General features: G+C 41.1%; 1 protein-coding gene across 1 annotated transcript in view; it reads left to right on the top strand.

The window, feature by feature from the left end:
* The window catches only part of MYO1E (myosin IE), a 175700-nt gene that overhangs the window by 126641 nt on the left and 33828 nt on the right, over window positions 1-15231 (top strand). Inside the window, exon 22 of the mRNA XM_044660107.1 lies at window positions 2718-2863. Coding sequence (XP_044516042.1) covers window positions 2718-2863 — 146 coding nt within the window. The remainder of the gene's footprint in view (window positions 1-2717; window positions 2864-15231) is intronic.

Raw genomic sequence — 15231 nt, 5'->3', positions numbered from 1 at the left:
CAAGTGAGAAATAAATGTTGATTTGGTTTAATTTTCCTACTTACACAAAATAATAAATTATAGATGGGTAAATGTTTTCAAGGCTGCTGAATCCAGCAAAGAGTCTTAGAAGATAGCCCTGTCTTTGAGAGAGGCAGATTTAAGCCCTGATGTAAGGGGAGAACTCCCTAACAATCAGAGCTTTCCAGAAAGGAAATGGAGTGCTCCAAGTGGAAGTGATTTCCCTTTTATAAGATGTCTTTAAGTTGATATGGTATGAGTAAGTGGCGATGGCTTGAAGTCAGTAAGACTTGGATTCAAACACCATCTAAATCACTTCCTGTTGACTGCTCTCTGGACCTCAAGTTCCTTACCTATAAAATGGGGGAAATTATAGCACCTGGTTCACAGAACAATAAATGGGATAATGTATGTGAAACTCTTGATAGCCCATAAAACGCCATCTGAATGACAGCTAACATTGCTATGATGTTGTAGAGAAGATCCTTGGTCAAGGCTGGGTTAGAATAGATGGTCTCTGGGGTGCCTTCCAAATCTGAGATTCTAGAAATTCTAATAGAGTAGCTCACTGGAAGCTAAATCCAGGTTGTTCTGCCAGTTGAAGATTTCAGCACCTCCACTGTCATGGATGGGATGTCTCGTTTTGGGGATACTCCTTTCTTCTTTTCTATAACTCTTCCCAACCTCTTCTACCATTCTTTAATCATTAAAAATGCCTTGGAGCAGCCAGGTAGCTCAGTGGACCTAGTGCCAGTCCTGGAATCAAGAGGTCCTGGGTTCGAATTTGGCCTTAGACACTTCTAAGTTGTGTGATCCAGGCTAAGTCACTTAATCCCAATTGCCTAGCCCTTTCTGCTCTTCTGCCTTGAAACTGGTACTTACTATCAGTTCTAAGGAAGATAAGGATTATTTTTTTTTAAAAAGGAAGAAAAAAGAATGCTTCCATCCAATGCACCATTACTTAAGTAGTGATATCTGGGACCTAACAATCTATGAATTAGAAAATGGTGCTAAACCATGGAAGGAGTGGTGCCAGTTGGAGACAATCATAAGAAATGATGAGGCAGGAGAGGAAGACTTATAAAAATGAAGCAAGGAGTGCCACAAAAATGAGACACCTCAAAGGTATCTGTGGCAAATGAGGTAGTGTCAGTGATGAAATCCTAGACTGGCAGGGTGACCTGGATTCGGGAGACTACCTCTGCCAATCCCAGATCACTAGCATGATTACTTTTGCTAGTCTTGTTTTGTTTTGTTTTTTACCCATAAAATAGAAAGAGATATCTCTGACCTTTGCCTTTCTCCCTCTCCGAGGGCTCTTTAGTGAGAATCAATCACAATCAACCCCAAAAAGTCCTCCAGCATCCTTTGTATCTGTAGTTATCATTGTTGTTACTGGATAATAGCTAATATTTATACAGCATTTTGAAATTTGGAAAATCCTTACATATCACAACATCCCTATAAGGATCTATTTATTAACCCCATTTTACTGATGAGGAAAGAGAGGCTGAGGGGCTTTGTGAAGGATGCAAGATTCCACAAAGACTGATGTAGAATTTTATCTTGAGTCTTCCTGACCCCCAACACCAACATTATGCCCCATACATGCTAGCATAACACCCAGGCATGGAGAATTAGGGGTTGATAATTGCAGTTGAGACACTGAAGGTTAATTAAAGAAGGTCCTTTCACAATAGGCAACTTGGTTTCCAGTCAGCAAATATAGAGCTTCTTTCCGTGTGTCTTCTGCAGCTACAAACAGTTTCCTCATTAGGAAGAAATGTTTCTCCTGTGAAAAAGGGCACAAAGAATCTTGATAATTTAGGGAGTAATGATCCAGTGTGAGGGTGTTCTGAATGCTCTGTTCCATGGTGCCACCACTAGCCACGTTCTTGTTATTTCACTGCCTGTTAGCCCCTTCCCCAGAGACTGACTGGGGAAATAGCTTAAGCTCAAACCACAAACCATGTTGCTTTATGTAGATGCTCCAGTTTGGGTTTTTTGAAAAAGAAGTTTTAGTTTTTGCATTGCCATGAGATTTTCTACCACCGATACACCACAGACGATCAGGAGGCAATTATAAAAGCTGCTGTCTTTGGATGCTGACCCTGCTGCTGATGTGGGCATGGGGAGAGCCACTTTCGGTCCCGGGAGCCTCTGAGTAGTCTGCCTTTGGCCTAGTTTCCCAGCATCCTTAATAGGATCTTAGATCTAGAATGGAAAGAGATCACTGAGGGATTCTTCACCTTTTTTCTTTGGATCACTATATTTTAATATAATTGGTTTCCTTTATTTTTTGCACTTAAAAATGTTATTCTGAGGGGGCAGCTGGGTAGCTCAGTGGAGTGAGAGTCAGGCCTAGAGACAGGAGGTCCTAGGTTCAAACCCGGCCTCAGACACTTCCCAGATGTGTGACCCTGGGCAGGTCACTTGACCCCCATTGCCCACCCTTACCACTCTTCCACCTATGAGACAATACACCGAAAGTATAAGGGTTTAAAAAAAAATGTTATTCTGAGTAAGGGGTCCATGTCATACAGGAAGTAGGAGAGTCCAGCCATGATCATCTCTGTGGTAGCTTCACGTACGACAACTTTACTACCCCAAAGCTAAACCATTCAGGATTCCTGCTCACAGCCCTTCCAAGGGTGCCCTTCATGGTGAACCACCACCAACTCTTCCCAGACTCCTGACTGTACTCATTCTCTTTACAGGGCATAAAGAGAGACTTGGTTCTTACCCCAAAGTGTTTGTATTTGATCGGGAGAGAAAAGGTGAAGCAGGGGCCCGACAAGGGCATGATGAAGGAGGTGTTGAAGAGGAGAATTGAAATGGAGAGAATTCTGTCTGTGTCTCTCAGGTGAGTAACAAAATATATCCTAAATCCAGGTGACACCATCTCTCCCTGCAACCTGCCAGGAATGGTCAAGGAAAGGTTAATGGCTGTTTTCCAAGGGTATTTGAATCATAGTCAGGGACAGCTAGGTGGCTCGGTGGGTAGAAAGCCAGTCTGAGAGATGACACATCCTGGGTTCAAATATGGCCTCAGATACGTCCTAGCTGTGTGACCTTGGGCAAGTCACTTAACCCAATTTCCAAGCCCTTACAATTCTTCTTTCTTGGAATCAATACTTAATATCAATTCTAAGACCGTTGGTAAGAATTTTTTTAAAAAAGAATCATAGACAAGTAAAGCTGGAGGGGGGTCTTAGAGAACACCTGCACAAACAGTATGGCAGAAATAATTTCTTTTTTTCCTTCCTCTCAAAATGGAAATCTTAACTTCATGAGCAGCCACGTGGACCCTGGTACAATGGGAACAAAACACCAAGAAGCTATTTATGGCTGTGGATGTAATAATAGCAGTTTGCATTTGTATAATGCTTCATGGTGTATAAAATCCTTTTGCATATGTTACCTAATTTGATCCTTAAAAAGAACCCTGTGAATTAGTGCATGTGTTATTATCCCTACTTTATAGCTAAAGCTGAACATTGAAGGGTCTGACTCAAGGCCAAATAGCTTGTTAATCGGGTAGAGATGGGATCCAAACCCATTTCTTTGACCCTTCTTGTTGTTGTTCAGTCATTTCAGTTGTGTCCAATTCTTTATGACCCCAATTAGTTTTCTTGGCAAATAGACTGGAGTGAGGGGACATCTGGGTAGCTCAGTGGATTGAGAGTCAGGCCTAGAGACGGGAGGTCCTAGGTTCAAATCCGGCCTCAAACACTTCCCAGCTGTGTGACCTGGGCAAGTCACTTGACCCCCATTGCCCACCCTTACCACTCTTCCATCAAGGAGCCAATACACAGAAGTTAAGGGTTTAAAAAAAAAAAAAATATATATATATATATATATATATATACATATATATAGAAGTGGTCTGCCATTTCTTTTTCCAGCTCATTTTACAAAGGAGGAAACTGAGGCAGACAGGGTTAAGTGACTTCTCCTGGTGTGGTTTGTCATTTCTTTCTTCATCTCCTTTAACAGAGAGGGAAATTGAGGCAGACAGGGTTAAGTGACTTGCCCAGGAGTGGTTTATCATTTCCTTCTTCTTTTAGTTTTACAGAGGGGAAAACTGAAGCAAACAAGGTTAAGTGACTTTCCCAGGAGGGTTTTGTCATTTCCTTATCCAGCTTATTTTACAGAGGAGAAAACTGAGACAAACAAGGTTAAGTGACTTGCCCAGAAGTGGTTTATTTCCTTATTCAGCTCATTTTACAGAGGAGAAAACTGAGGCAAAATGGTTTAAGTGACTTGCCCAGGCTCACACAGCTAGGAAGTTTCTGAGGCCAGATTTGAACCCAGGTCTCTTGGCTCCAGGCCTGGCTCTCTATCCAATGTGCTACCTAGCTGCCCCTACATTTGGCATAATTGAAATGTAATCTTAGTGAAGAAGCCACTGTAACTGGTGGTAGGGTGAAGAGAGGAGCAGGAAGAAAACAGGGCTGGAAAGATGATATTTGAGCTGAGCCTTAAAGCCAAGGATTCTGTGAGGTGAAGGTGATCCTCGCGATTCAAAGCCACAGAACGCTGTCCAAGGCCACCCTGCAGACTGAAGGGAACAAGGCTGAGTAACCACAGCGATGCCCACAAGGACCAGCTTTTGCTGCAACATGATCCACAGGCGGGGGCCACCCCTCCCTAGCAGCTGCCTTGCAGCCCATTTGGCTGCCCTGCTCGGTTACAGCAAGCTTTGGGTCCAGAAATCATCACCAAGTCGTCCGGGTTGACTCTGGGGGCTAAAAACTACACCTGGAAAACCCCTCATCCTCATGAAACCCTGATGAGAGGAAACAGCTCTTAAGTGCATGGAAAACAGGAAGAGAGGCTTCTAATCCCCATAGCTTTCCATTCTAAGTCTTTCCTCTTTGAGTCATGTTTCTGGGACCTTCTGGAGGTTATTGATTCCCCCCTCCAGAGGAGCTCTTTGGTCCCCATTTTACAAAGAATGATACAGGGGATGAGCACCAGGAAACTGCTTGTTTAAACAAATTGGGAGGGGGGCGGGAAAAGCCAAGCTCTCAAAATTCTTAAAGTGGAATCAACACAAACAGCAGAAACTTTGGTACTTGGGAAATTCAAAAGCTGCATGTGCTTAAGTGGCTGCCTCACTAGCCTCAAAATCCTGGCACTAGAGTGATCGCTGCATAATCTAAAGCAGATTTCAAGTTCTGCCTTTCTTGTCTGTGTCATCGCGGTTTCCAATTCCATACTTAATTGTCCCAAGCAGAAAGGTTCTAGGGAGCTGGGGAGACTAGGGATTTTTAAAAGATGCCAGTTTAGGATGTGGTAAAGTTTCTAGACAGATGAGTCCATCAATTTTCTGTCTTTCCACCTAATTCACATCTGATTACATTTTATTGCTGTGGATTTAATAGGGAAGACCTAAACGCATGCCTGGCTTTCAGATGCCCTTTATAGAAATTACACATATTACCAGTCCTATAGAAAGAGATTTACAGGGGCAGCTAGGTGGCTCAGTGGATAGAGAGGCAGCTCTGGATTTGGGAGACCCTGGCTTCGGATCCAGCCACAGACACTTTCTTGAGAGGCGATCCTGAACAAGTCACTTAACCCTAATTGCCTAGCCCTTACTGCTCTTCTAAAAGAACCAGAACTTCAAATCGACTCTTAAGACTGAAGACAAGGATTTTTTTCTTTAATAAAAGGAAGAAGGGGGGGGGGGGAGAGAGGGAGGCAGATGGAGACAGAGAGATGAAAGAGATGGGCAGTGATTACAAATTGCTAAGCATGTTGCCAGGCAGGTTTATGGTTCAGTTGTTTATTCAGTCATGTCTGACTCTTCATGACCCTTTTTGGGATTTTCTTGGCATCAATAATGGAGTGTTTGCCATTTCCAGTTCATTTCATCAATGAGGAGACAAGACAAACTGGGTGAAGTGACTTGCCCAGAGTTACACAGCTAGTAAGAGTGTGGGGCTGGATTTGATCGCAGGAAGACAGATCTTCTGATATCCTGGACCAGCACTCTATTGACTGCACCACCTAGCTGTGCTTGGCTGGCATATAGTGCTAAATAAATGCCATCACTGTTGTTGTTATTATTGTTGTTAAGGCTTCCTACTCTCCATTCTTAGCACAGCTAACTTTTAGATAGCTACAGCTCACTAAGGGCCTCTCGTGGTCCACTGGCAGCATTATAGTTACTTTTTTTCAGTGACGAGCTGAGCTCTGCATTCTTGGCTGGAATGTGTTTTCTGTATACTTGACAGTAGCTACAGAAGAAAACTGGGGAATTAGGCACTCTTTGGCTATGTGTGGCTCATTTCCTCTGGAAAAAGAGTAGAATTCCTTTCCTAAAACTTTTTCTTTCACATACTTGTAGCCAGAGTTTGAAATTCTCTTTTGTTAATATATTTTAAATTTATTTCTTTTATTTTTGTCACCTATATTTCTTATTATTCCCTTTATTTTTATATTTATTTATATTTATTCCCTTATTATTCCTTCCAAAAAACACCCTTTTTTATTAAAAGGGATATTTAAAAATTAATTCAGCAAACCTAACCACCATATTGAGTCTTATATTATTTGCAGTGATCACAGGGGGTGAAAAACCCTTACTTTCTGTCTCAGAATCAATACTAAATATTGGCTCCAAGGCAGAGAAGCAGAAAGGGCTAGGCAGTTGGGGTTAAGTGGGTGAAGATAATGGAGTGTTTGCCATTTCCAGCTTATTCTATAGATGAGGAGATGAGGTAAACTGGGTAAAGTGATTTGCCCAGAGTCACGCATCCAGGAAGTGTCTGAGGTCACCTTTGAACCTAGGACCTCCCAACTCTAGGTCTTACATTCTATCCATGGAGCCACCTAGGTTCCCTTGGGGGATAAAGTTCTTACAGAGTCATTTAGCTGTATCATAGGGATTTATTCCCAAGCCTTGTCCTTGGCTTTGGGATTTACATTCTTGAAATGGTCCCTCCCAGACTGCGTACCTTGAGGTTGTTTTCCTGGTCCCCTGGGAGAGGTACAGCACCTGTTGATAATCCTGACTTGTTTGTGTTTCAAATCCTAGTTTGCCCCTTGTAGAATGAGCATCTGGAAAATGAGACAGGACTCTCTCGCTGAATTAAAGCCTATTCTAGCTTTAGGTAAAATTAAAAAAAAAAAAAGGCTTTGTCCCTGATGAAACTGTTTTAGCTTGTGATTAATACAGGCCAGGATATTATTCTCATATCTTCCTCTACCTACGAGCTAGAGCACTAACAAGAAATCTGTTAGAAAAGGAATCAGGTGGGCTTTTGTTGTGTGGAACTGGTCCTGGAGAGGAGACAGACGTGGAAACTTGATTCTCTGCATTCTCAAAATTGTTTCAAAGCATCCTGAAATAAAAGCTCGGTTGTGGTCCTGTTTTTCCGAAGACACAGACAATAGAACAGCTGCTGACCACCTTTAGAATGAATAAGGCTCATTAACTGTGTTCTTCTGCTACAATTCTTTTTTTTAAACTGTTACCTTCTGTGTTAGTATCAATTCTGAGAAGGAAAAAAAAAGAATGGCAAAGGCTCGGCAATTGGGGTTAAATGACTTGCCCAGGCTCACACAGGTAGGAAGTATCTGAGGTCAGATTTGAACCTAGGTTGGGCTTCTATCTTCTCTATTACAGTTGTTGAAGGCTGATAGCACAGAATAAGCTCTGCCTGGCCGCCAACTAGTATGCCTGTCATCCAAAGAGGACCATTTTTGTTGAGTTTAGGGATATTGGGAGGCAGCAGATTGGCTACCAAGAATCAATTTTTTTCAGCTGTAGATCCTCAGGAAGACACAAACTAAGGTAGATTATGGCTGTCTTCTGTGTCAGTCGATGTGGACACCATTTAGACAAAATCACAGGTTTCTAAAATTATATAATAATATATTTGATACATAATAAGATATGTTTTTAACCTCACACAACACTTGCTTTGAATGGGCAATACTTAGATCACTTAAATCCATGATGTCAAACTCAAATAGAAATGGGGGTCATCAATCCATACACAAGGATCCCAGATCGTATATTAACTTAGAAAATCACGTTTTCATTTTTTTTTTTCATGAATATATCAACACATTAAAATCAGACGAGAACCAATCCAGTTCAGGCATTGCTTGGGAGTGTTGTGGCCCTCATGGGTGCACAGGCCACATGTTTGACCCCTCCAACAACTTATTTTGCAAGCAGTTGATATTATTGCCTCAATAGGGTACACAGTTCACTGTGAGTGGTGGCAAGGTCACCAGAGGATGTTGAGGCGTTACCTCTCATTAGAGGCAGTGAACCCCAGGTGGAGAAAGAGGCATACATTGTCAAACAAGGACAACATGTTGATTTGTTGCACACACTTCTTTGTTATAAGAAAGAGATAGTTTGTGGGGAGTTTGGGGAGAGCTGGAGTGAAGAAGGGGATTCATTGTAAAGCAATTTACAATTTTTTCTTCCAAGATCATCAGTAAAATGTTTGAAAAGAAAAAGGAGAATGTAAATGGCACTGTTGCTGGGGTTAATTGAAATAGGAACAATCCTGTCCTAAATAAAAACTTGAAGGCTGATGTCAACAAATCCCACCATAATGGATGACTTAGCAGGATGTGGAATTGTCAGACAGTGTCAGGACGCCCATATATAGATTTAGTCATCTGCAGATTTCAGAGGCCTGGCATGTTTCCTGAGTCCCAGATGATAAAGTCATTAATTCCTCTTTCAAATAGCAGTTTTACATCTGGTCTCTGTATTCACCAGGTCCAGCTTTTACCTGTAAAAACTCTCTACCACTCATAGGACAGCCACAAGCTGTGATATCGTAGCACCTTTTCATTTTTTGTTTTTTAACTTTTATCTTCCAACTTAGAATCAATATCATGTATTGGTTCCGAGGCATGGAATTGCTGTAAGAGCTAGGCAATTGGGATGAAGTGACTTACCCAGGATCACACAGCTAGGAAGTGAGACCAGATTCAAATCCAGGACTTCCCATCTCTTGGTCTGGCTCTATCCACTGAGCCACCTCCTGCCCCTTTTTCATTCCTATTGTTGGTACTGTTGAGTGTCCCTGTAGGATACTACATGTGAATGGGTGAAGGAGAAATTATAAAGGTCAGATAGAAAGTTTGATTCAAACTCCATGTGAGAGTTTAAATATAATTTTATTTTCATGAATATATTTGAATATAATAAGCACACTCTAGGGGTGAGTGGCATAAACCCATCCCTGGTCACCAATTGACTCCTGGTATTGCTGTGTAGGTCTCAGAATGTCAAATATGAAAGAACCTCACAGGTAATCTTGTACAACCTGTACCCAAATCTCCTTAACTGCCCTTCCTTCTCCCCATTTCTGCATTATCCTTGTGAAAGAGGGAGCAAAAACTATTTGGATTCTCAGCCTGAAGTCTTAAATCTGGTAAATATTCAGGTCCCCAAAGAAAGAAAAACAGAATTGGCCTTTGTACTTTACACTTTATTATTCTTTGTTTTATGGGTGGCCATCACCAAATAAGTCCCCACTCATTAACTAATCTGCAGGTAGTGTTTAAAACATAGGCAAGAAAGATGGGAGTAGGTGTTCAATGATTGGGTCACATTAAAAGTATATAGTTTGGAGGCAGCAAGATGGATCAGTGGATTGCGTATCAGGCCCAGAGACCAGAAGTCCTGGGTTCAAATCTGAACTCAAGTACTTCCTAGCTGTGAGCGTAAGAAATAAAATTAATATAGTGATAAAATTAAAAATATCATGATTTCAAAGGGTTTATTGAAAGCCATTTAGAAAAATGAAGCCACATGCCTGTTGAGTTATTTATAAAGGGACCCGCCATTTACCCGCTCCTCCCATCCTCTTGCTCCACAATCCCAAAAAAGATAGAGTGCATACCATCTCAGGCATTCACTTTTTAATCTTCATTTACATTATTAGGTAATTGCCTCTGTCATTTGGGTAAGCCAGGAATCATGGGGAATGTAGTTTGAAAGAGATCTAAATGTCCTCAGGAAGTTTAGATCAGGGACCTCAAAATTAGTTCAAGGACCCCCAAATTTCCAATATCACATAAGTCCCTTAACCCCCATTGCCTAGGCCTTACCACTCTTCTGCCTTGGAACCAATACATAGTACTGATTCCAAGAAAGAAGTAAGGGTTTTTGTTTTTGTTTTTTTGAGGGGAAAAAAAAAGGTGGATGGTTCTTTTTGTTGAACTTAGCATGCCTCATGTTAGGGTGAAAGTATATGAGCTGAACGATGAGTAATGAAGGGAAAAGTTGGTTGTATAATTATGAAGATGGTTTTTGCACTTAAAAACTGCAGAAGTCTTCCTGCTCCCTTTTCATATCCCTCAGTTTATGCACAGGTCATTCTCAAAGAGTCCAGAAATGAAGTTGGCAGAGTAGCTATTAATGCTGTTTTATAAATGGCGAAGCTGAGAAGCAGAGCAGCTAAGTCAATGGGGCCATGGAGCAAAACGATTTAAGGAGCTTTAATGAGACCTCCGGTGTTACAGACACTAGCACAGTAATGATTCTAAGACAGAAGGTCAGGGTTTAAAAAAAAAAAAAGCAGAACAATGAATTACCATGACCTTTGGGCAATAGCTTTGAAAACTTGGGCATTTGGCATGTAAATACCTAGTGACATAATGGAAAAAGCGCCCCTAAGACTATACACAATTCTTGTGTTAAGTAAATTCTTATTAGGCAAATTTGACTTTAGGCAAAGAATTTTGAGAGCAATCTGCATTAAAAAAAAAACTTATGTCTACTTTGCCCTCTGCTTCTAGCTGGGTAGCCTTCCCTGACCCCATCAAAAAAGACTTAAAAATCCTCCAAGTGAAAGTAGAACAGATTGCTGCCCTCCCTCCTCACTGCTGCACTGCATGGGCGGCTTGGCTTGAGACCTTCCCACCCACCTGAGTGACGAGGCCCATGTGTCTGTCTCTGCACTTAGCTACCTCACTTCAGTCCCCACCCCATATCATCCATCCTCTCCTTTTTTGTGTCCAGCTTCCACGTGTCTGTCTTCCGTGTGTGCTTCCCCTCCATTTCAGCGAGGCCCCCACTTGGCTGGCCCAAAGCCTGCATTTCCCTCCTCCTGCTCTCACTTCTCTAACCCCGGTCCCACATGGCCTTGAACCATATGCCGGTCCCCTTCCCTCCATGGGCTGGTGGCCCCCTTCCTGCCTCTAAGGCCAAAAAGGAAACAAAAAAGTCCAAATCTTGTAAAGATCTAAAATTGGGTCACACTAAAAAAAAATTATTTTTACAGTTTGGAAAAATAAATGGTTTCCTTTGGACTTTTGCTTGATAACCAGTCTTCTTGAGGAGAAGAAAAAAGAAATTAAGATAGAAAACAATATTTTCAAGTCCTATTAGCCATGAGCCCCAGAGACGAGAGAACTGAATACACAGCAGATTCAGGGAACGAGTAGAAGGGGGCATCTTTCAACACCGGGTAGATTCAAACATCTGTAAGAAATTGCAACTAGAGCATACGAACAAGACAGTGGTGAGTTCCAAGGATAAGTCTGATTTTTAGAAAAAACAAACTTTTAAGATTTTCTTTGGGGATCATGAGCCTGAGTTGAGGAAAGGCAAAGGAGAAGAGACTGGTGTGAAGAGGGATAGTATTGCCAATTATCCTGCTAGGTCTTGGGAGACGGGGCTTCAACTAATTTGTTATATACAGAAGTTCCAACACATGCTATAGTGGAGAGTGTTCTGGAAGGAGGGTCAGAGGTCCTGGGTTCATACTCCAGTGCTGCCTTCTGCTCTCTGGGAGAAACTTAATGAATTAATATCTGTAATACAAAGATGGTTAGCTGAAATGATCTCTTAAGATCCTTTTCATCTCTCAAATCCTGTGATCCTGGTGCCTCTCTTCATCATGAACAGATTAAAGCACTTGAGGTTACTTGCATTTGGTTCATCCAGCAATGACCCAGAGACACCTTCTTACTTACCATGTCACCAAACAAGCTAGAAACCCTTATTTCTATGGACTCCCATGATAGGAGCCCCTTAGCAAGAAAGAACCAACAACACATCCATTTGCTCTCATGCCTGAGGAGCTGACTGAACATAAAGACTAAACATTTGTTTTCTTGAAACTATCTTCCTAGACGCCCAGATGGACAGAAACCAGTGGAATAACTTTATTGGATTTGTCTCTAGAGGAGATGAGAGCCTTTTTTTTTTTTTTTTATTTTTAAACCCTTAACTTCTGTGTATTGACTTATAGGTGGAAGAGTGGTAAGGGTGGGCAATGGGGGTCAAGTGACTTGCCCAGGGTCACACAGCTGGGAAGAGTCTGAGGCCGGATTTGAACCTAGGACCTCCCGTCTCTAGGCATGGCTCTCAATCCACTGAGCTACCCAGCTGCCCCTGAAAGCCTTTTAATTGGATGTGTAGTATTTATTATTATATGTTACTTGCTCTTTAGCAAGTGACCTTAGGCAAGTCATATCCCTTCCCTAGATCTCAGTTTCTGAATGAGGAGTGGGGTGGATGGGATGTTTTCTAATGTCCTTTTTTTTTTTTTCACACCCTTACCTTCTGTCTTAGAATCAATACTAAATATCTGTTCCAAGGCATAAGAGTGGTGAGGGCTAGACAATGAAGGCTATAAGTGACTTGCCCACAATTTGAACCCAGGACCTCTCATCTCCAGGCTTGTCTAATCTACTTTGGTAGCTGCTATCTACCCCTAATGTTGTTTCAAAGTTTATCATGTCTACAAAACGATTCTATTTAAATCCTATTAAATCTAGGATTTAAACTTCTTCAAGGCAGGGACAGTTTTTATTTTGTCTTTGTTTATTCAGTGACTGGCATAATGGCAGGTGCTGAACAGATCATTGTTGATTTGAATAAATATCTCACCCCACTTCACCTGCCTATTGATTATTTTGGGGATGTTGTCTTCCTCCTATTAAATAATAACCTCCTTGATGGTAGGCATTCTTTCTTTTTGCATTTGTATGCATAGTACTTTTAGTGGTGAAGTGGATAAAGCAACTCCTCTCTGGGTTCAAATGTAGCCACAGACACTTACTAGCTGTTGTGACCCTGGTCAAGTCATTTAACCTGGTGTGCCTCAGTTTCCTCACCTGTAAAATGAGCTAGAGAAGAAAATGGCAAACCACTCCAGTATCCTTGCCAAGAAAACCCCCAAATGAGGTCACAAAGAATAGAACAGACTGATAAACAATTGAACAAACCCCTGATGTTTAGCATAGTGCCTAGCACATACGAAGTCTTTGATAATGTTTATTGATAATTGAATTGAATGAATCAATAGTTCTAATCAGCTGAATTACTATAACAGGATTCAGAGTGCAATTTCAGACTTTAAATATGCTCAAAAATAGGGAAGTAGTAAGTCAGTCAATAATCACTTTTTGTGAGGAATTTAATCTTTTGAGCAAGAGAGTAGCTGATATCTTTGTGATGTTATAGTAGAAAAATGACTGACTTTGGAATGAAAATCTTAATTCTGACACTTATTAGCTGTGTGGCCTTGGACAAATCAACTTGATTTCTCTAAGCCTCAGTTTTCTCATCTGCAATAAGAACTTCTAACATTCATAATTAGCATTTTAACGTTTGCCAAATCTCCTACACATCCTCGAAACCATCCAAGGAAGAGAGTAGTAGAGGAATTACTGTCCCTATTTTACAGATGGAGAAAATAAGGTTCAGCCCTTCAAGTACTTAAAAGCCAACCAATAGGAATTCTTGTCTAGGGAGTTTTCGAGTGGATTTCTTGCCCAGTTACAGGTTGGACTGGATGGTCTCCCAACTCTTACATTCTAGTCTTTTGTTTCTCAGAAAAGGTGAGTTTTGATTCACCATTTTAGAATAAAAAGATAAGTGACTTGCCTATGATCACACAGCCAGTAAATGTCAGATACAACATTTGAACCCAGGTCTTTCCTGTGTCTGATACTATTTTCTCACTATACCATATTTGTCTCTTCAAATTATCTTTTTCCTTTTTTTTTTAAACCCTTACCTTCTGTCTTAGAATAAATACTAAGTATTGATTTCAAGGCATAAGTGTGGTAAGGGCTAGGCATTGGGGATTAAATGGCACTGCTAGGAAGTATCTGACGCTATATTTCAACTTGGGACCTCTGGTTTCCAGGCCTAGCTACCTATCCTATCCATTGAGCCACCTAGCTGCCCCTTTGCTACTTCATATTTTCACTATCTTTCTGGAGTACTGTGAATAAATTCTTTTATCAACCATGAAGCAATGTAGAAATGTGAGCTCTTTAAATAGATAAATAGATATTATCCGCACTATGTGGCAAACCAAATAAAGAGTCAAAAAGACCTAGGTCCAAGTTTTGCCTCTGATACCTACTAACTGTATAATTCTGGGTAAGTTCCTTTACCTTCATGTGCTTCAGATTTATCTACAAAATCACTGACATAATGCAATCCACATTAGTGATGGAGGAATCATTTGACCTTCATAATCATCCTGCAAAGTAAATTCACAAATAGGAAATTCTCAAGATGAGAACTCTATCCACTAATATGGATTACAGTTTATGACTTTGTAGATAAATTTGAAGCAAATGAAGGTTAAGTGACTTACTCAGATTATAAAGCTAATAGGTATCAGGCAGAATTTGAACCCAGATCTTCCTGACCCTTATCTCTTCTTGACCTTTTATCAACATCATACCATGCCACCTATAAGGCAAGGTTGGCATATTATTCCCATTTTACAGATTTTCCAGAAAACTAAGACCAAGGGAAGTTATTATGTACCTAAGATTGTACAGCTAATAGGGTAAAAGAACCAGAAATTGAATCCATGTTTCCATGAGGATTTAGAAATAGTGTTGGTTTGGGGGAGAAGATTAAATCTTTTCCTCTAATGCCAAGAAGGCACTGAGTTACACACAGGATAAAAAGGGACCTCACAACTGGTAGAGAAAAGCATCATTCATGATCAGCTCAACAGGAAGCCATTCCTTGTTTCCAGATAAGAATGAGATGATTGGGGGCAGCCAGCGGGGAAAAGACACCTGATACTGCTTGGAACTCACCCTTCATACAGCTGAGTGACAGACAGCCCCAGGAGCCTTGGCTCATGCAGCTTTTCTCTCTCTCCGTCATCCCCTGGGCTTGAAAAATGGATGATGGAGGTTAGCTTTCAAACATGGTCAAATTTTTCAAATAGTGCATCCCAGGTTTCAGAAGTTAGATCCAAAGCAAAG

Source organism: Gracilinanus agilis, chromosome 2 (assembly GCF_016433145.1).
Source record: "Gracilinanus agilis isolate LMUSP501 chromosome 2, AgileGrace, whole genome shotgun sequence".
Lineage (NCBI taxonomy): Eukaryota > Metazoa > Chordata > Mammalia > Didelphimorphia > Didelphidae > Gracilinanus > Gracilinanus agilis.
The sequence above is the reverse complement of the archived record's forward strand: the minus strand, read 5'-3'. Positions and strand labels throughout refer to the sequence as shown.